This window comes from Ranitomeya imitator, chromosome 6, assembly GCF_032444005.1.
Source record: "Ranitomeya imitator isolate aRanImi1 chromosome 6, aRanImi1.pri, whole genome shotgun sequence".
In the NCBI taxonomy this organism is placed as follows: domain Eukaryota; kingdom Metazoa; phylum Chordata; class Amphibia; order Anura; family Dendrobatidae; genus Ranitomeya; species Ranitomeya imitator.
In genome coordinates, this window is record NC_091287.1 from 33,581,488 (window position 1) to 33,604,090 (window position 22,603).

At 43.9% G+C, this 22,603-nt stretch overlaps 1 protein-coding gene across 3 annotated transcripts in view; it reads right to left on the minus strand.

Moving 5' to 3' along the window:
• CDK14 (cyclin dependent kinase 14) overlaps positions 1 to 20,669 on the minus strand; it is a 521,480-nt gene extending 500,811 nt beyond the window's left edge. The window contains exon 1 of one of the 3 annotated variants that reach the window (XM_069729432.1): positions 20,062 to 20,669. In XM_069729432.1, coding sequence (XP_069585533.1) covers positions 20,062 to 20,152 — 91 coding nt within the window. In that variant the 5' untranslated portion in view covers positions 20,153 to 20,669. Of the gene's footprint in view, positions 1 to 19,821; positions 19,990 to 20,061 lie in introns of those variants that run through there. The other 2 variants (XM_069729431.1, XM_069729435.1) reach the window with 2 other exon arrangements.
• Positions 20,670 to 22,603: the final 1,934 nt, after the last annotated feature.

Consider the following 22,603-nt stretch of genomic DNA (forward strand, 5'->3'; position numbering starts at 1 on the left):
ACACAGTGCTGTATCCAAGCATACTAATGGAAAGTTGAGTGGAAGGAAAAAGTGTGGTAGAAAAAGGTGACCTAATATAACAAAATTGGGCTGGCTGTAGGCAAGTTTAAATTGGTTCCAGGGGAACACGGCCAGCAGTGGCCTGGTCAGTGTAGTAGACCTCCCACAAAAACATAACAGCCCGCCTCTGTTCGCACAGTCTCTGAAGCATGTGCAGTGTTGAGTTCCACCTTGTTGCAACGTCTATGATTAGGCGATGCTGGGGAAGGTTCAAAGAACGCCGATAGGTCTGCATACGGCTGGAGTGTACAGGCGAACGGCGGATATGTGCGCAAAGTCCACGCACTTTGAGGAGCAGGTCGGATAACCCCGGATAACTTTTCAGGAAGCACTGCACCACCAGGTTTAAGGTGTGAGCCAGGCAAGGAATGTGTTTCAGTTGGGAAAGGGAGATGGCAGCCATGAAATTCCTTCCGTTATCACTCACTACCTTGCCTGCCTCAAGATCTACAGTGCCCAGCCACGACTGCGTTTCTTGCTGCAAGAACTCGGACAGAACTTCCGCGGTGTGTCTGTTGTCGCCCAAACACTTCATAGCCAATACAGCCTGCTGACGTTTGCCAGTAGCTGCCCCATAATGGGAGACCTGGTGTGCAACAGTGGCAGCTGCGGATGGAGTGGTTGTGCGACTGCGGTCTGTGGACGAGCTCTCGCTTCTGCAGGAGGACGAGGAGGAGGAGGAGGAGGAGGAGGAGGGGGTGCGAACGGCTACAGCCAACTGTTTCCTAGACCGTGGGCTAGGCAGAACTGTCCCAAACTTGCTGTCCCCTGTGGACCCTGAATCCACCACATTTACCCAGTGTGCCGTGATGGACACGTAACGTCCCTGGCCATGCCTACTGGTCCATGCATCTGTTGTCAGGTGCACCTTTGTGCTCACAGATTGCCTGAGTGCATGGACAATGCGCTCTTTAACATGCTGGTGGAGGGCTGGGATGGCTTTTCTGGAAAAAAAGTGTCGACTGGGTAGCTCGTAGCGTGGTACAGCGTAGTCCATCAGGTCTTTGAAAGCTTCGCTTTCAACTAACCGGTAGGGCATCATCTCTAACGAGATTAGTCTAGCTATGTGGGCGTTCAAACCCTGTGTACGCGGATGCGAGGCCAAGTACTTCCTTTTTCTAACCATAGTCTCATGTAGGGTGAGCTGGACTGGACAGCTGGAGATCGTGGAACTAGCGGGGGTGCCGGTGGACATGGCAGACTGAGAGACGGTGGGAGATGGTATTGTTGCCGCCGGTGCCCTAGATGCAGTGTTTCCTACTACGAAACTGGAGATTCCCTGACCCTGACTGCTTTGGCCTGGCAAAGAAACCTGCACAGATACTGCAGGTGGTGCGGAAAATGGTGGCCCTACACTGCCGGAAGGGATGTTGCGTTGATGAGTAGCTTCATTGGCCGAGGGTGCTACAACCTTAAGGGACGTTTGGTAGTTAGTCCAAGCTTGCAAATGCATGGTGGTTAAATGTCTATGCATGCAACTTGTATTGAGACTTTTCAGATTCTGCCCTCTGCTTAAGGTAGTTGAACATTTTTGACAGATTACTTTGTGCTGATCAATTGGATGTTGTTTAAAAAAATGCCAGACTGCACTCTTTCTAGCATCGGATACCTTTTCAGGCATTGCAGACTGAGCTTTAACCGGATGGCCACGCTGTCCTCCAACAGGTTTTGACTTTGCCACGCGTTTTGGCCAAGATACGGGCCCGGCAGATGGAACCTGTTGCGATGTTGATGCCTGCTGCGGCCCCTCCTCCTCCGCTTCAGAACTGCTGCCGCCTGCACCCTGTTCCCCCAATGGCTGCCAATCGGGGTCAAGAACTGGGTCATCTATTACCTCTTCTTGTAGCTCGTGTGCAACTTCGTCTGTGTCACCGTGTCGGTCGGTGGTATAGCGTTCGTGATGGGGCAACATAGTCTCATCAGGGTCTGATTCTTGATCAGCACCCTGCGAGGGCAATGTTGTGGTCTGAGTCAAAGGACCAGCATAGTAGTCTGGCTGTGGCTGTGCATCAGTGCACTCCATGTCAGATTCAACTTGTAATGGGCATGGACTGTTAACTGCTTCACTTTCTAAGCCAGGGACGGTATGTGTAAAGAGCTCCATGGAGTAACCCGTTGTGTCGCCTGCTGCATTCTTCTCTGTTGTTGTTTTTGCTGAAGAGGACAAGGAAGCGACTTGTCCCTGACCGTGAACATCCACTAACGACGCGCTGCTTTGACATTTACCAGTTTCACGAGAGGAGGCAAAAGAGCTAGAGGCTGAGTCAGCAAGATAAGCCAAAACTTGCTCTTGATGCTCCGGCTTTAAAAGCGGTTTTCCTACTCCCAGAAAAGGGAGGGTTCGAGGCCTTGTGTAGCCAGACGACGAACCTGGCTCCACAGCTCCAGACTTAGGTGCAATATTTTTTTTCCCACGACCACCTGATGCTCCACCACTACCACTACCCTCATTACCAGCTGACAATGAACGCCCCCGGCCACGACCTCTTCCACCAGACTTCCTCATTGTTTTAAAAACGTTACCAAACGAACGGTATTTGTTGCTGTCACACAACTTACACGGTGAGCTATAACTTCAGTATGATTTAGCTACCCCTTTACAGGTGGGTGAGACCACAACGAAAATCAGGCACAATGTTACACACTCTGTTGTTGGTGGCAACAAATGAGATGGCACACACGCAGGACTGTCACTGAAGCGCAAATGTAAATATTTATCTCCCACTGATTTGTGTTTGTTTTTTTTAAAAGGGAGACTTCAGAAAAAAAAAAAATTAAAAAAAAATTATTTTTTACAGAAGAATTTATAAAACAAATAAAATGAAATGATTGTTTCAGGGAGAATTTAGGAAAAAAAAATACAAAAAAAATGATTTTTTTCAGGAATAATTTAGAAACCAAAGAAAATAAAATGATTTTTTCAGGGAGAATTTAGAAAACAAATAAAACAAAAAATAGGCTTTCTAGGGCCCACTGAGTGACAGATGACGCACACAGGAGTCAGGAGTGGCACACAAGCCCAGAGGCCAATATTAATCTCCCACTGATTGATTTAGTTATTTTTTTTGGTAGATTTTGGAACCCAAATCAAGCAAAAAAATTAATAGGCTTTCTATGGCCCACTTAGTGAGAGATGGCACACACAGGAGTAAGGAGTGGCACACAAGCCCTGAGGCCAATATTTTTCTCCCACTGATTGATTGATTTTTTCAGGTAGAATTATGAACCCAAATCAACCAAAAAAATAAATAGGCTTTCTATGGCCCACTATTTGTGAGAGAGATGGCACGCTCAGGACTGGCACACAAGCCCAGAGGCCAATATTAATCTCCCATTTTTTTTTTTTTCCAGGGAAAATTTATAAACCCAATAAAAAAAATAATAATAAATAGGCTTTCTATGGCCCACTATCTGAGAGAGAGAGATGGCACGCTTAGGACTGGCACACAAGCCCAAAGGCCAATATTAATCTCCCACTGATTGATTTATTGATTTTTTCAGGTAGAATTTAGAACCCAAATCAAGCAAAAAAATTAATAGGCTTTCTATGGCCCACTGAGTGAGAGATGGCACACACAGGAGTCAGGAGTGGCACACAAGCCCTGAGGCCAATATTTTTCTCCCACTGATTGACGTTGTGATTTTTTTCTGGTAGATTTTGGAACCCAAATCAAGCAAAAAAATAAATAGGCTTTCTATGGCCCACTGAGTGAGAGATGGCACACACAGGGATGGCACTCTAGCAGAAATGTCAATCTTAATCTCCCACAAAAAAAAAAAAAAAAGGAACTGTCCTTCAATTACTATCTCCCTGCAGTAATCTCAGCCAGGTATGGCAGGCAGCAATAAGGAGTGGACTGATGCACAAATTAAATAAAAAGTGTGGACAAACAAACAAGATAGCTGTGCAGAAAGGAAGGAACAAGAGGATTTGTGCTTTGAAAAAAGCAGTTGGTTTGCACAGCGGCGTACACACAGCAATGCAGCTATCAGGGAGCCTTCTAGGGCAGCCCAATGAGCTACAGCGCTGAGGAAAAAAAAAAAAAAGGAGCTTCCACTGTCCCTGCACACCGAAGGTGGTGTTGGGCAGTGGAAATCGCTACAGCACAAGCGGTTTGGTGGTTAATGGACCCTGCCTAACGCTATCCCTGCTTCTGACGAAGCGGCAGCAACCTCTCCCTAAGCTCAGATCAGCAGCAGTAACATGGCGGTCGGCGGGAACGCCCCTTTATAGCCCCTGTGACGCCGCAGACAGCAAGCCAATCACTGCAATGCCCTTCTCTAAGATGGTGGGGACCAGGACCTATGTCATCACGCTGCCCACACTCTGCGTTTACCTTCATTGGCTGAGAAATGGCGCTTTTCGCGTCATTGAAACGCGACTTTGGCGCGAAAGTCGCGTACCGCATGGCCGACCACGCACAGGGGTCGGATCGGGTTTCATGAAACTCGACTTCGCCAAAAGTCGGCGACTTTTGAAAATGTTCGACCCGTTTCGCTCAACCCTAGTCAGCAGTGTCGGCTGGAGTGTGGTCATCGCACACAAAGAAGAGGAGACCAGTATACAGGTTTAATTAAAGGGATTGTCTGGTCTAAAATTGAACTATGTGACTCATCACATTTCGTGCGCTGCAAGGATTGTCTGGTGTCTACGTGGGAAGTGGCAGCCATGTGACCGCAAGTATGCGATTTGCATACTCCCGCCACATTTCGACTAAATGGGCGGAGCCTCACTCAATTCAAATGTACTGAGCAAGGCCTGAATCAGTTTAGTTAGAATGTGTTCACTCACATGATGGCTGCTCACGTCACGCCGGAAAAACCTCACAGTGCGCTTTCCATCTTAAGATCGGACAACCCCTTTAAGGGCGGCACCCAAAGTTTTCTCCTAGAATGCGCAGGAGTCTCTGGAATAAAATATACATCTAGATTTCTAGACTAGTAAGCTCTTCGGCAAAAGGCCCTCTTCTGAGGAGTGCCCAGTCTGCAGACTTCTCCTTACGGAGTCTATAATACAGATTGACAAGGAGGAGATCTTTGGTGCAAGCAGTCAGAGGGGGCTGGGGTCTTGTACCTAACGTTAGATACGGTGATGCATCTAGTACATTGTAGGTCTTGTGCCACAATGATATAGCTGTTCTCAGGGCTGCCATCAGGGCATTACTGTGTAGCGCCCCCACATAAGGGCAATGGGGTACTCTGTACCGGGTCCTTCAGTTCCCTCAGCTGGGATGTCACGGTGGCCCGACCCGGACCGTGGCCCTATGAGGGGTGCCCAATAAAAGGGGTTTTAGTTTGTAGTTTACGGTAAAGTTCGTGACGCCACCTGTGGTATTCGGTCAGGGTGACCGACGCTGCTTAGGGGTCTGCTGGGGTGATAGAATGGCAGCTAGATGGTATACCTTCCCACAGGTGAAGTATATCCCCAGGGCTTCCCAGAAGTGTAGATGGGTGATGGTGGATGGTGCAAGGCGCGGTGAATAACGAGGACACAATGGGTGTAGTCTCTTTATCTTTACTGAAGGCTTCAGCATCCACAGTCCAGGGTGCCGGATGACAGGGCAGGCAGAGTCCAGCCGATCTGATGGCAATTCCAGAGTCCCCCTATCCAGGTGGAAATCGGTAGCCTTCTCCTTGCGCACAGTAACGTAGTAGGTCCCTACGTGCATTAGCTCCCATAGGGTCCTCACTCTTGTTACTCTTCTCTCTGTCCCCCAGATGGATAGGACAAACCTGTATAATGGTGGTGGCCTGAGGCTATTTTATATGGACCCTAGCGTCGCCCCTCCTCCACATTGCCACCTTGTCTGCTTAGGTTCTTAGGTCGGGCAGCCAGCTTGGAATTGACTGTCCTGCCGCTCTCTGAAGTAAAGCATAGAGTCTATTACTCCCTCGGTGTTCCGGCTACCGGATCTGCGCTCAGTGGGAGGCAGCCTGCTTCTAGCTGGTCTCCCACTGGTGTTTTACTCCTGTTGCTATGACTTCGGTGCTCACTCACTACGGCACACTTCCTTTCTTGTCCTGTCTTAGGAGTCTGCCGCATGGGTTGCAGGCGCAGCTCCGTGTCCTTCTTTTCCTTCCTGGGCCGAGCCCAGTCTGCTCCTCTCCTCCTGACTATCTCCTACTCCCTCCAGTCAGGACTCCCTACTCCTACTGCCCAACTTCCTAACCAAACCCCCAGTTTTACCCAAGTGTGAGGAGTGGCCTAATAGATAGAACCTTTTGCTCCCCCTGGTGGCCAGCGTGTGAAGTGTGTGTGCAGCTGTGATACCTGGCAGGGTGAACTCCTTTGGTGCCATTAGACGTAACATCGCTCCCCCTGGTAGAAGAACGACATTACTGCAATGACCAGGACTCTGGGGCGCTGCAACTGCCCTTACTGGAGTATGGGTCTCGATGAGCAGAGGGGGCTCACTGCTCTAGATAACTTATTTTCTGCAGAGACGAGTCCTGGCTGGAAGTAGTGATGGCGGTGTGTGCTGGATGAAGATGAAAAGCGAAGATGAAGAATTTCAATTAGCATCATCACCGGTGAGTCAGTGTGTTATCTGTACACTATATACAGAGATCCTGTGTATAATGTCACCAGTGATCACTGTATTAACTGTACACTGACACTATATACAGAGCTCATGTGTATAATGTCACTGATTATCACTGTATTACCTGTACACACACTATTGTTATGATACGGTGGTCTAGGAGCAACATGGAACGAGCTCTGAAGGAAGTGGTAACTGTACTGACCGCAGTCCCTAAGCTCAACACAACACTAAAAGTAGCCGTGGAATGCTCCTAACTCTCCCTAGGCATCTCGTCACAGCCTAAGAGCTAACAACCCCTAAAGATAGAAGCAGGAAAACTATCTTGCCTCAGAGAAAATCCCCAAAGGATAGATTAGCCCCCCACAAATAATGACTGTGAGTGGAGAGGGAAAAGACATACACAGAATGAAACCAGGATGAGCACAGGAGGCCAGTCTAGCTTGATAGATCGGACAGGATGGAATACTGTGCGGTCAGTATAAAACACTACAAAAATCCACGCAGAGTTTACAAAAAATCTCCACACCTGACTAAAGGTGTGGAGGGCAAATCTGCCTCCCAGAGCTTCCAGCAAGACAGAATCAATTCACACTGATAAGCTGGACAAACACAGAAAGCACAGAATGGATAAGTCCACAATCTATGGACAGAAAAGGGCAAGCAAAAACTTAGCTTAGCAGAACTGGTCAGGGAGCTCCAAAGAGAAGTGAATCCAACCAGGAACCATTTACAAGTGGCACTGGCAGAAGATAGAGCCAGACTTAAAAAGCTGAGCAGAAGAGACGATAAGTGAAGGCAGCTGATGACAGCTAACTCCAAGAAGCAGCCATACCACTAGAAACCACAAGAGGGAGCCCAAGAGCAGAACTCACAAAAGTGCCACTTACAACCACCGGAGGGAGCCCAAGAGCGGAATTCACAACACACTATATACAGAACTCCTGTGTATATATAATGTCACCAATGATCACTGTATTAACTGTACACGGACACTGTATGCTATGTACAGAATTCCTGTGTATAATGGCATTATGTTGTAGTAATATGTGATCTGATCATGGTCTGGCGGTATTTGTTCCTTGTATGTGCTATTTGGTCACTATGTGGTGGTAATTTGTGGTCTGGTGGTATTTGTTTCTAGTTTGTGATATTAATTGGTCATTTTAAAAATTTAAAAAATAAATAATATACCTAAATTGTATTGTATATTTTAACAAACAAAAGAGTCTACCTTGTCATAGTGGCGGCTTAAAAAATCTTTTGGCCAAAAAAAAAAAGCTGCCGATTATGTATGTGGTGATGGGAATTGTAAATGTGCGATTGGTGAGGATGTGGTGCAGAAGCGGGGTTTTTCCAAGAGAGGGCGGTGGGACTGTGGACGGTTCGAGGGGTGGAGGCGGGTCTGAGATGGACTCTCAAGGGGGCCCCGAACATTTTGCCCGAAATTCCTAGTGGCAGCCCTGGCTATTCTTGTATGACAGTACAGTTTTTACTCACTACCCAAAAAAACTGATTGGCAGCTTTCTCTGTATACTGCATATTGACAGAAAGCTGCTAATGAGTGCTGGAGGTGAGGTTGGACCAGGAGGCACGAGGCACCTAGTCCTGTAGTGAGAATCTTCTGCTGATAAAACACTGATTTAATTGAAAAAGCAAAACACAACCAAGCAAGTGACATCACTGGAATCAGGTTCTCAACCCCTAAAATCATGCTGCTCGCAGATTAAATAGCAATAACCTGCTGATGGATTCAATTAAAGGTTCAAGAAAAGTTGGTGGTGGGCACAAGTTATACATCAGAGAATGTATGAAAGAGCACACAATTTTTTCCTTAAAGAAATTCTTTAAAAAATATATCACTATCAGTACGACATCCAATATTGGGGTAGACCTTCAAGTGCAGAACTGTAGCTGATCAGCGGTGCACCTGGGCGTTTATGCCTCCCAGGAACAATTACATCAGCAACATTTTACATTGCGTTTCCATATGGTTTCTTGACAATCTGCAAGTGATCGAGTCACATTCTTGTTATGTTTTTCATGTTGTTGCACAAACAAGCAGGTGCAGAACATGTGTGTCAATGACCACGCCATTTACATTACATGGAGTAAACATCGAACTGCCAAGGTTACGAGAAGGAAAAGCAGAGCGATTATGTTTTCTATAAGCTGTGCTCGAACACATTGCGTTAGCTAAACACAGAGCTTCCTTAACTTTAATTTCAGTTCTTGACACCACAAAAACTTTTCTGATGTTTATCGATCTGGAAAAGAAAGCATGCCGGTGATTGGCTTTTAGGCGATGTTCACACTGAAATCAAAACTCATTATGCAACAGACGTATATATTCTGCAATTAATTTATGCATTTTTCTATGTTTTTTTTGTGTGCAGAAATCGTATAAAAGAAAAACTAAAAAAAAATAAAAAAAAAAAAAATTAAAAAATGATCCCCAGACCAGTAGTTTAACCAACAGATTTCAGAGTCCTCATTAAAATTAACAGATACAAAATAAAACATAAATTTTTTTTTAAAAAGTACCTTTTTAAGCAACAGTGATAACATGCTTCAGTTTTTAATTAAAAACCCATTTCTGTACAGATTTTGCATGAAAAATATATAATATATATAATATATAAATGAACCAGCATGTGGATAAGACTGAATTTAAACTCGTCAGCATCGCTGGTACTGTAAAAGGCTGCAGGTTTTACATACAAAATATCCTCACCAAGTATGCAGCGTGTGAACACTGCCTAAGGCCGGTTTCACACGTCAGTGTCTCCGGTACGTGAGGTGACAGTTTCCTCACGTACCGGAGACACTAACTCACGTAGACACATTAAAATCAATGTGTCTCTGCACATGTCAGCGTGTATTCACGGACCGTGTGTCCGTTTGGAAAACACGGAGACATGTCAGTGTTCGTGGGAGCGCACGTATTACACGGACCCATTAAAGTCAATGGGTCCGTGTAAAACACGTACCGCACACTGTCCGTGTGCCGTGCAGGAGACAGCGCTACTGTAAGCGCTGTCCACCCCGCGTGGTGCTGAAGCCACTAATCATTTCATCTCTCCAGCATCGTTCGCTGGAGAGAAGATATGAAAACTCTTTTTGTGTTTTAAAAAAAAGATTCCTGTCCCCAACTCCCTCCCACCCCCTGTGTGCCCCACCCCTTCCCCCGCTGTTCATAAAATACTTACCCGGCTCCCTCGCTGGCGCTGCTTCCTGTCCTCGCTGCAGCTTCTCCTGCATGAGCGGTCACGTGGTGCCGCCCATTACAGTGATGAATATGCGGCTCCACCCCTATGGGAGGTGGAGCCGCATATTCGTCACTGTAATAGGCGGCACCACGTGACCGCTCATACAGGAGAAGCTGCGGCGAGAGAAGGAAGCAGTGCCAGTGAGGGAGCCGGGTAAGTATTTTATTAACAGCGGGGAAGCGCACAGGGGGTGGGAGGGAGTTGGGGACAGGATTTTTTTTTTTTTTTTTGTGTGTGTTTAAAAAAGAGTTTTTTATATCTTCTCTCCAGCGAACGATGCTGGAGAGAAGAAATGATTAGCGGCTTCAGCACGAGATGCAGGGGACAGCGCTTAACTCTAGCGCTGTCTCCTGCACGGTGCGTGTGGTCCACAGTCGGCACACCGGCGGCACATGGATGCCGCACGTGTGCCACGTGAGCACACGGACACGGATAATTCCGGTACCGGAATTATCTGGACGTGTGAGACTGGCCTAAAGGGAGATTTTTCAGCGTCGGCACAACGGATTCCTACAAGACATGTATCACTTTTTAGCTTTATTCTACGACCAATACAGAAATATCTCTGATAGGTTCCTTTTAAAACTAAAAGTTCAACTATTTTACATCATAAAAGAGCTAAAATACTCTTCAGATTCTGCAACCAAGGGATAAATGAATAACAGATCAGCTACATCCACAAGAATGTCACACAGGTGCAGTCAGATATGATGTGAAGGAAGAGCCGCTGTGAAGTGTCGGCAGACAGCAGATGATTGACAATTTCTTCCTGAGGATACAGAAAACGTGTAGCTGGCTGAATTTTCGCAGTCATATTTTGCTGACAATTTTCGAAACTTTACACCCCCCCCGATAAAAAAAACAAAAAAAAAAAAAACCAACACACACACACAGGAAAATTATTATAAAATCAAAATACATTTTTATTTTAATTACACGTTGCATATATTACATCTATATTTTCATTTCAGATTTACTTTATATTTTACATGAACGTTACTTTTATTTTAACGATTTTTTTATTTTCATTTTACATTTTTATTGAATATTTTTACGTTTTACTTTCATTTTAATGCTTTTTGTATTAAATATATAAAATATCTAAAAAAAAAATAAAAAAAAAAAAGCGACGCAACATTAAAATTTAATGTAAAATAATGGCAAATCTGCCACTGACGAGACAGATAGATGAGGGGTAGACGACCGGTCACAGGGCCTCAGCTGTTAGCTGGCAAAGCCCAATAGGATTTTAATGTTCTGTAATGGCTGGTTTGTCTGGTCTTTCTGAATTGATAGCCCCCATTCTATATCTAATTTCAGCAATTTATTGTGCCAGATGCAAAACTGATATTCAATATTAATATTATATTGTCTATAGATGTATAGTTAAAGAAAACGTGTCACTTGCTATAAATTCATGTTTTGTTGTTTTTTTTTTTTAAATGCCGCTGTTCTCCTGAGTCCGGCGATGTTTTTCTTTTGTTCCTGCTCCTCTCCGTTCCTGAGATATAACCTTGTATTCCCTGTATATAAATCTATTCCTGTTCCGAGTGGGCGTGGTCATCCAGAAACGCCCACAAAGAGCGGAAGATCACACCCGCTTGGCTAACAAGACTAGATTTATGTACAGGGAAGAGGGGGCCATATCTCGGGAATGGAGAGGAGTAGGAACAAAAGAAAAACAACGCCGGATTCAGGAGAACAGCGGCATTTACACCAGAGAAAATAATTACATATTTATGGCAAATGGCAGGTTTTCTTTAAGGAATGAAACCGCACCCCTGGAGGACAAAGGCTAGAAAAATTATGGTGTATTCCTCGGACAACCTAAAATTAGGTGCATTAAAAAAAGTTAAATGAAAACACCTGATCATGTTGCTAGAATATTCAAGGTTTTTTTTTTTTTTTTCTTACCCTTGGTCTCAAATTCTGATTTGGGAATATCTGGTTGCAGGTAGTAAGTTGCATGCACCTTTGCAATGACAGACCGCAATGTAAGTCATGTGACTTGACTGCCACTAGAGGTTGCGACTTCCAGTGTGCAGAAAAGCCAAGACCGATAAACTTGCTTTAATACAAAATACATCCAATTTGCCCTTATTTCTCTTAAATCGATACTGCTGAGATATACAAGAAAAAAAAAAGTAAAAAAAAAATAAAATTAAATAAATAAAAAAAAATAAAAAAAAAAAAAAATCAACCAACATCTTTATCTGTCTACCTACAAACAGACAATGGATGCCTGCAAAAATTTTTTTAAAGAAAATATTGAAACACAATTAAGGGATCTGTATCTTCTATTTAACTCCTTCTCTTTTGCTTTGCATCATTTTTGATCCATCTTCCCCACTGTAGATGAAGGAGTGTTTCATCCAATTGTGTTTTTTTCTTACTACTCTAATTAAAAGGCAAAATTAAAATACGTTGCTTCGAGCAATTGTTGCACTTTTTGCCTTTGATTCTTTTTCCAGGCAATACCCATTGTGTTTAAATTAAAAAAGAAAAAAAATTTAAAAAAAAATTAAATAAAGTTTCGCCATCTGTACATGCGAATCCATAGAGAGAATGAAACAGCTGACAGCGTGCCGGCAAAGAGTTAACGCAAGCTGTATCGCCTTACAAATGAACGTCCTTCTCTCGGCACGCCGCGCAACGCCAGCTGGTGTTTAATACCCCTCCACCCTTTTAAATATCAGAATCGATCCGGCGCTGCACATTTGTAAGGATGACCACGCTGCTGCACTTTACTACAACGATGGAGGATACATACGCGAGAGGAATCATTTTGGTTACATAGGACTGCACATTATAGATTTGATTTCCTAAATATGGGTGACAATACAAGGAAAGGGGCTCGAAATAGCGCCATACTTGTACGCAGGCAGAGTGTGGTATTGCAGATCAGCCCCAATTTAATTAGCTGCAATACTCGCCCGTAGAATGGAGAAGTGAATCAAATAAGTTACAACTTTCATCCAAAACGTTGGATTCGCCTGAATCTGAAATTTTGGGGATTGGATTAATCCAGCAGGCCACCAATTTGTTTGATTCTTTAGAGGGTGGGGAAAGGGAATATTTAAATAAAAAAAACAAAACAAAACAAAACAAAAAAAAAAAAAAAAAACACACACCTTATACTCAACTGACCTCACGTATTCTGCCGCCTCCCCCATGGCCCCAGTCCTCCAGGACTGTCTTTTTTCTTTAAATTCTGTTGCTCTGTTCCGATGCTGATTGCACTCATGGATGCAAGCATAACTATCTGATGAGCCCCGATGCAAAACTTGGACCTGGGCCCACTCCCCCACCATACACAAGACCCCCTGCATGTTGATGAGATGTATGGGCCTTGTAGTTGTCTCCCCCCCCCCCCATTATGTAGTAAAGTCCCCGATCCTGGTATATATGTCCCTCAACCTGGCCCCATCCAAGTATAGATGTCCTCCATCCTGGTATACACAGAGGGGGAAATAAGTATTTGATCCCTTGCTGATTCTGTAAGTTTGCCCACTGGCAAACACATGAACAGTCTATAATTTTAATGGTAGGTTAATTTTACCATTGAGAAATAGAATATCAAAAATAAAATACAGAAAAATCACATTGTATCAATTATATAAATTTATTTGCATTTTGTAGTGAGAAATAAGTATTTGATCCATCTGGCAAACAGGACTTAATACTGGGTGGTAAAACCCTTGCTGGCAAGCACAGCAGTCAGACGTTTTTTGTAGTTGATGATGAGGTTTGCGCACATGTCAGGAGGAATTTTGGTCCACTCCTCTTTCCAGATCATCTCTAAATCATTAAGATTTTGAGACTGTCGCTTGGCAACTCAGAGCTTCAACTCCATAAGTTTTCTTTGGGAATAAGGTCTGGAGACTGGCTAGGCCACTTAATGACCTTAATGTGCTTCTTTTTGAGCCACTCTTTTGTTGCCCTGGCTGTATGCTTTGGGTCATTGTCTTGCTGGAAGACCCAGCCACAACCTATTTTTAGTGTCCTGGCGGAGGGAAGGAGGTTGTCCTTCAACCCACAGCGTCCTGATAAATATGGGTCTCAGTGTGTACTTACACGAATATGCACACCACATATTTGAAACTCAGCCGAACCGTCAAAGTTTTTTCAACCAAAAGGAGTTTGAGGAAACTCTGGAGTTTTTTTTTTTTCCTGAAGCATCTTGTGGTTTTTTTTTAAGTCCATTTCTGAGCCTTTTTTTCCTGACAGTTTTAGCCAAAGGTAGCTTTTTGGAGAGTTTTTCCCCACGTTTTTTTTCATATAGAATCTATTTTTGGACTTATTTTAGGGGCTAAAAAAGCCATAGTTTGCACATAGCCACTAATTTTAAAGCAATCTCCAGTTGTCTTACAGGCATTTTGTGAGCTTTCCCATTGACTTTTACTGTTACAGTGAATACAGAAAGTATTCTGACCCCTTTAAATTTTTCACTCTTTCATTGTAGCCATTTGGCAAATTCAAAAAGTTTATTTTTTTTTCACATTAATGTACACTCTGCACCCCATCTTGACTGAAAAACAACAAATGTAGACATTTTGCAAATTTATTAAAAAAGACAAACTGAAATATCACATGGTCATAAGTATTCATCTCCTTTGCTCAGACACTTATATTTAAGTCACATGCTGTCCATTTCCTTGTGATCCTCCTTGAGATGCTTCTACTCCTTCACTGGAGTCCAGCTGTGTTTAATTAAACTGATAGGACTTGATTTGGAGCGGCGCACACCTGTCTATATAAGACCTCACAGCTCACAGTGCATGTCAGACCAAATGAGAATCATGAGGTCAAAGGAACTGGCCAAGGAGCTCAGAGACAGAATTGTGGCAAGGCACAGATCTGGCCAAGGTTACAACAGAATTTCTGCAGTACTCAAGGTTCCTAAGAGCACAGTGGCCTCCATAATCCTTAAATGGAATTAGTTTGTGACCACCAGAAGTCTTCCTAGACCTGGCCGTCCAGCCACACTGAGCAATCATGGGAGAAGAGCCTTGGTGAGAGGTAAAGAAGAACCCCAAGATCACTGTGGCTGAGTTCCAGAGATGCAGTAGGGAGATGGGAGAAAGTTCCACAAAGTCAACTATCACTGCAGCCCTCCACCAGTCGGGCCTTTATGGCAGAGTGGCCTGATAGAAGCCTCTCCTCAGTGCAAGACATATGAAAGCCCGCATAGAGTTTGCTAAAAAACACATGAAGGACTCCCAGACTATGAGAAATAAGATTCTCTGGTCTGATGAGATGAAGATAGACCTTTTTGGTGATAATTCTAAGCGGTATGTGTGGAGAAAACTAGGCACTGCTCATCACCTGCCCAATACAATCCCAACAGTGAAACATGGTGGTGGCCGCATCACGCTATGGGGTGTTTTTCAGCTGCAGGGACATGATGAATGGTTGTCATTGAAAGAAACATGAATGCGGCGAAGTGCAGAGATATCCTGGATGAAAACCTCTTCCAGAGTGCTATGGACCTCAGACTTGGCCGAAGGTTCACCTTCCAGCAAGACAATGACCCCTAAGCACACAGCTAAAATAACAAAGGAGTGGCTTCAGAACAACTCTGACCAGGTACGGACTGGGGCTGAAATTCAGCTCTGGCATTTGAAGTCACACAGGCCCATGTTGTCCCCGTCCCCAAGAACCAGATGGGATATATTACTAATATTACCTTGGATGGAGGAAAGGAAGATTTTCTACAAGACCAATATGTCTAATGATACCCCTGGGCTACTGGGGTAAGTGACGGAGTCAGAGACTTTGTGCTCCATCACAGCTCTTAAGAGTATGGGTATCTTGAGAACACCGATTCGGTTAACAACGTGGCAGACAAGGCAGCCCACGACCAGACAGGCCCTTCTGGCATTTGCCAGAATTGCCAGTCCGGCCCTGACTCTGACTATTCTTGACGGGCCCAGCCGGAGCCCTGACCTAAACCCAATTGAGCTTCTCTGGAGAGACCTGAAAATGGCTGTCCACCAACGTTCACCATCCAACCTAACGGAACTGGAGAGGATCTGCAAGGAAGAATGGCCGAGGATCCCCAAATCCAGGTGTGAGAAACTTGTTGCATCATTCCCAAGAAGACTCATGGCTGTACTAGATCAAAAGGGGCTTCTACTCAATACTAAGCAAAGTGTCTGAATACTTATGACCATGTGATATTTCAGTTTTTCATTTTTAATAAATTTGCAAAAATTACTACATTCCTGTGTTTTGTTTTTTTCAGTCAAGATGGGGTGCAGAGTGTACATTAATGAGAAAAACTAACTTTTTTTGAATTTACCAAATGGCTGCAATTAAACAAAGTGACAAATGTAAAGGGGTCTGAATACTTTCCGTACCGACTATTTAAAGTACAGAGTGTCTTATGAACGGAAAATGCCAGATGCATGGACACATCACTTCTTTTAACCACTTGGCGTTTTTTAGAAACCTGAAGCGGTTATATGCTCAAAAGCCTGAACATGCGAATCGATTTTATGTAGAAATGCCATGTTCATTCTTTTGAGCTTTTTCAGACGATTTTTGCTGACGGGTTTTATTTTATTTTTGTAATCATTTAACCAGCGCTTTTCCGGATTTTTTTTTTTTTTACTACATTCAACAATGAAGAAACCACTACCTGCTTTTCAAGCAAAACGCTCAAAGTAGTCACCTCAACATCTTTTGACCTTAGCCATTGACTACTATTGTAAAGTACACAGAGCGTCTCCAGAGAGAAAACCGCCTGAACTATGGTCGGGCCGCTCCGTTGTCGGTCGGGTCACCAAACCCGTGGACAGCAGCTCATTTTTACGTATAAAAGTTCATTCTCTTCGGTGCTTTTTTCAGGTGAGTAGACCAATGGGGACCTGGGTGGAGTAGACATCATGGACCCGTTGCCGGATAAAACCCTGTCTGGCGGCTGTCAGATGGGGACGCTTCTTGAGACACTTTCATAAGGACACCAACAATGGCTGCAACTCTGTCGCCCTAACAACTACATAAGGCTCATTCCCCAATAATCCAGCTGTAGAGGGCAGCCTGATGTAGCAGAGCTGAATTGGTCAGGGAACCGTTTCTTCTCTACGCTGTGATGATGGCTGACAACACTATAGGTGTTTCCTAAATCTTATGGAAAGTCACTGAGGACGCATCGAGGAGAATTGTAGCAGAGCCGAGTCTGTCATGCAGCACATCTGACCAGAACGAACCTAATCAGCAGAGTCGCCAACTCATATTCTAATAAAAGTTACTGACAATGATGACCCAACTATAGCCATACAGACACGTCAGAAGACAACATGGACGTGGGTCACAAAACCTCTGGTACAGAGAATAAGGGAGATGTCAATGGAGCAGTTGCCCATGGCAACAAATTTGATTGAGGCCTTTGAGGAAAAACAGGAAGTAGAATACTACGGGTAACCGAGGGCGACTACTCCACTTTCCTTTGTGACAGTTTGGATACACGGCCCCTCCCTCAGATTAGAACATCTGTCTCGGTACGGCAGACATAATGGGGCAGATCGATCAAAAAAACGTCTACAAGCAAAACTCTGTTGTCCATCGCAACCAATCACAGCGCAGCTTTCATTTTAACAGAGCTGTTTACAAGATGAAAGCCGAGCTCTGATTGGTTGCTATGGACAACAAAGACAGTTTTAAGAAATGATCACGTCTAGGATCGCCGTCATGGCCGGAGGGCTAATGATTACGGTCAGGGCTATAGCTTGAAATAAAATACATTTCAGGGAACATTTATGAGGCGGTCGCCGGTTGTTACAATGCATTTGGCAACGGTTCCGATAGGGATTCACATTGCAGCAATAATAATAGGACTGCGGCTCTTTAAGAGGAACTGAAAACTTTTCCAGGGTATTTGGAGCATGTACCAGATCACACAGGAAGTGGTAAAACAAGGAATGTCTCCAGATATGAGGTCACCAGAGAGATCCCACTACATAATGCGGAATAAACTGAATGGTCAGGATCAATGCAGCAGAGCCGAGTGTGTCAGGGGCAGCTGGTATCATGATGAAGCAGAGCTAAGATTATCCAGGGCTAGGATCATTATATGGGGTCACTATGCAGCAGAAGGCTATGCTCAAAATGCAGATGTAGCAGAGCCAAAATGTAGATGTAGCAGAGCCAAGCAGGTCCTGTGTGGTGTATATGGTGACAAAAGAGGACGGAGCTTGATATAGGCGGTGAATATATAGAAGCAGAAAAGAGGAGCTTGTCATGTATGCAGATAAAGCAGAGCTGCACCGTGTATACAGTACATGGGCGATATGCAGAGATGAGCTTGTCATTGGTAGTTGATAAGGCAGAGCTGAAATGAGATATATATATATATATATATATATCTCCCCATTTTCCTGCTCTATATGCAATACAGCAGAGATGAGTTTGCATTTGTAGTTGATAAAGCAGAGCTGAAATTGGTGCAAGAAAAGTAAGATGTATATATCTGAGTATATATTTATGGGTTATATGCAGGGGTGCGCTTGTCATATGTGGTCAATATATTCCGATACTGCCTAGATGAGCTTGTCATATGCAGATAAAGCAGAGCTGAGCTATGTATAGCCCATGTACTTTATATGCAGAGATGAGCTTGTCATTTGTGGTCAATATGTAGATAAAGCAGAGCTGAAATGTATATATGTGGCCTGTCATATATGCAGATAAAGCAGAGCTGAGCTATGTATAAAGTACATGGGATATATGCAGAGATGAGCTTGTCATGAGGTCAATATGCAGAAAAAGCAAAGATGAGTTTGTCATTTGCAGATGAAACACAGCATGCTGAAACAACACAGATGAGCTTGTGGTATATGCAGAGCTGAACTAATTATTAAAGGTGTGCGTGCGTGTTTTATGCAGATGCAGCAGAGTTGAGCCTGTCATATATGCAGATCAGGATTAGCTGGTTTCAGCTGTACCAAATACCTACTTGTCCTATGTAGTCTCATTGCAGAGAAAACAGGGCTAAACTGGTCATAGGTTATCATCAGCAGAATCAAGCTTGTCATGTGTAGCCTATGTGCAGATGAAGCAGAGCCAAGAGCATTGGATATGGTCAGTGTGCAGGTATGGCAGAGCTAAGTTTGTCACATGTAATGTATGGGAAGATAAACTAGAGCTCTGCATGTTATGGAGAAGGAGCAGCAGAGAGGAGTTTGTAATATATACAAATAAAGCAGAGCTACTAGGATGGTATGTGTTCTGTATATAAGAGCAGCAGAGATGAGCTGGCCATGTATACAAGTATATATACAGGAGCTGCAGAGATGAGCTTGTTGTCATGCATACAAGTATATATACACAGGAGCTGCAGAGATGTGCTTGTCATGTATACAAGTATATATACAGGAGCTGAAGAGATGTGCTTGTCATGTATACAAGTATATATACACAGGAGCTGCAGAGATGTGCTTGTCATGTACACTGATAACCAGCTTTTAGCTCTATGGTCTGTGTATTATGCAGGAGCAGCAGAGAGGATGTTGTCCTGTACACAGTAAAAGCAGAACTGCCTTACCATAGGTGGCCAATATTGTAAAATAGCAGAGCTAATCTGGTTATAGGTGCATCATCTTATGCATAAGAAGCAGAGATGAGCTTGTCATACAGTCTGCGGTCTATTTGCATATAATGCAGAAGAACCTGTTATCTGTGGTCAATATGCAGATGAAGCAGAGCCAATCTGGTTATAATGTGGGTTGCATGCAGGAGCAGAAGAGATGAGCTTGTCATATATGCAAATCACTATGCAGATGAAGCAGAGCTAATCAGGTTACATGTGTGAGAAACAGAGCTGAGCTTGTCATGCAGTATGTGAATATACAGATTCAGTGGGTATATAAGAGGAGTTTGTCACATAGTATGTGGTCTACTTGCATACAAAGCCTAGCTCAGGGTAGAGCTGCAGATAAAGCAGAGCTCACCTGGTTAATGGGAGTTGTATGCAGATAAGCCTGCAATACAGGATGTGGTTGCACAGGTCCAGCTCTGCTACATCTGCAGCACTCAGCCATCCCTCCACTGTGCATGTCAGCAGATCCAGTCTCCAGTGCACAGAAACATCTGCTCTGCTGCATACCAAAGAGCCTGCTGCCCAGAATAAAGTTCTGCTCCCTCCACACAGAGCTGCAGCTTGTCCCCCAGAGCGGCCCATCACCACTCACCTATTCTGCTGAAACTCTCGGACAAAGTTCTTCTCAACTTTTTCATCTTGCTCAGCTTCTGAGGGGGCTGAGGTCCAATCATGTCACACATTTAGATGGCAAGCTCCTGGTCCCAAAATGCAGCAGGAAATAAGAAGAACAATCCCCAGATACAATGTAGCCAGGAGCTGTGCTCCCTCCTTGGATCTTCAGCCAGTTAAAAAAAAAAAAAAAAAGCAGCAGAGACTTTAGGTTTTGCACTGCTGTGCCCAGAGGATCTGACTCATTTTTGGATCTGTTTTGCAAAAAGCCAAAAAAATAAAATAAATAGAAAAAAAAAATTTAAGAAAATATTGCTACAATAGTTTGTGTATTTGTAAACAAAAATCCAAGAGGAGTTTGCAAAGGGGGTAAAATGATCAGGATGCAGGGAAGCCCTGGTGGACATGCAGCAGCTTCTTTAGACAGCCCAGTTCTGTGTCTGAGCTCTGTTCTGTCCCACCCCTGGCCTCGTCATTGTAGTGTTTATATTCTTAGCAGGCTGATGAAGCACATCCAGGATGGGGCTTTTAACTACAGAGGAGAAGGGTATTTGCTCTGTGGTCTCAGCCTGTACAATGGGGATTGTCATAGCTCCGGGGAGCCATCTAGTGGTGGTTGTAGGTAAACGCAGCTCCTAACCTGTGCAGTAAATCACCATTATGGAGCTCAGCTGTGAGAACAGGACTAGGGTCTATCAGGATTTTGATGAGCCTTCATTATAGCATTGCATTAAAATGGAGATGTGGTCATCTTACATTTAATTGAGTCAGTGGATGATCAATATAATGCAGGAGGCACCGAGTGGAACTGAATAAACCTATTTCTGGGTAGGCTTTCCACATGGGTCCAATTAAAAAAACGAAAAAAGGGGGGGATGCAAATATGTGATCTTACCTACAAGTCAGCAGATAGCAATCAATCCTTATGTTCCAAAGAGTCAAACTGCTTACAAAATAATGAAAAAAAAAATAATACAATTTATCGATGTTTTAAAGCAAAATGGTTCAGGCAGTTCATTATAGGTTGAGAGAGCCTGGGGCCGGGCAAGTACTTTGCACCACCTAATCCATGGATAATTATTTAGCATTCCTTTTTGAAAATAAAAAGTAATACATTGTATGTGTATATATATATATATATATATATCTGTCTGTACAAGTCCCCTCTATAATTTGTAAAGCGCTGCGGAATATGTTGGCGCTATATAAATAAAAATTATATATATATATATATATATATATATATATATAAACAAAAATGTAATAAAAAAGAATATATATATATATATATATATATATATTCTTTTTTATTACATTTTTGTGTTTTTTTTTAAATAATGCAACTATTTTATTACCCTAACTCTATCACTATCCCTTAGCCTGGTAATCAGTAGCATAACTAGAGTCCAATGGTCCCCAGTGCAAAATTTGGACCAGGGCCCCAACCTTCATCTTGGTCAGATTTATGAGCATTGGGAGAGGTCTAGATCCTATAAAGACATACATGTTCGCCCTCCATGTAGTAATGCCCCTAACCTGGCACCTTCTTGTAATAGTGTCCCCCGTCTTGGCCCCTTCCTGTAATAATGGTCACCATCCTGGCCCCTTCCTGTAATAATGTCTCCCATCCTGGGCCCCTTTCTGTAATAATGTCCCCTGTCTTGGTCCTTCTCTGTAATAATGTCCCTCTTTCTGTCCCATTTCTGTGATAATTTCTCCTGTCTTGCCCCCCATCCTGCAACATTTTCCCTCATCCCCGGCCCCTTTCTGGTATAATGTCCTCCATCTTGTGCCCTTTCATGTTATAGTGTCCTCTGTCTTGGGCCTGTCCCAGTTATAAGGTCCCCCATCATGGGCACCTTTCTGGTATAATAAGCCCCTTCCTGGTATAATTTCCCCCATTATGGGACCATTCTTGGTATAATGTCCCCTGTCCTGAGACTGTTCCCATTGTAATGTCCTCCATACTGGGCATCTTCCTGGAATAAGGATCCCCATCCTGGTATAATGCCCCCCATCATGGTCCCCTTCCTGGAATAATGTCCCTCATCCTGAGCCTGTTCCTGGTGTTATGTCCTCCATTCTGGGCACTGTCCTGGTAGAATGTCCCAAAACTGAGCCTGTTCCTGGTATTATGTCCCCTATTATGGGCCCATTCCTGGTATAAATGACCCCCATTTTAAGCCACTTCCTGTAATAATGTCCTCCATCCTGGGTCCCTTCTTGGTATACTGTCCCCTGTCCTGGGCCTGTTCCTGGTGTAATGTCCTCCATCCTGGGCTTCTTCCTGGAATAATGTTCCCCATCCTGGTTCCTTCTTGTAACAATGCCCATCCCCCCCCCCCCCCCATCCTGGTATAATGTCTCCCATCCTGGTCACCTTCCTGGAATAATGTCCTCAATTCTGGGCACCTTCCTGGTAGAATGTCCCCCATCTTGGGCCTGTTCCTGGTGTAATGTCCCCCATCCTGAGCCTGTTCCTGGTGTAATGTCCTCCATTCTGGGCACCTTCCTGGTAGAAT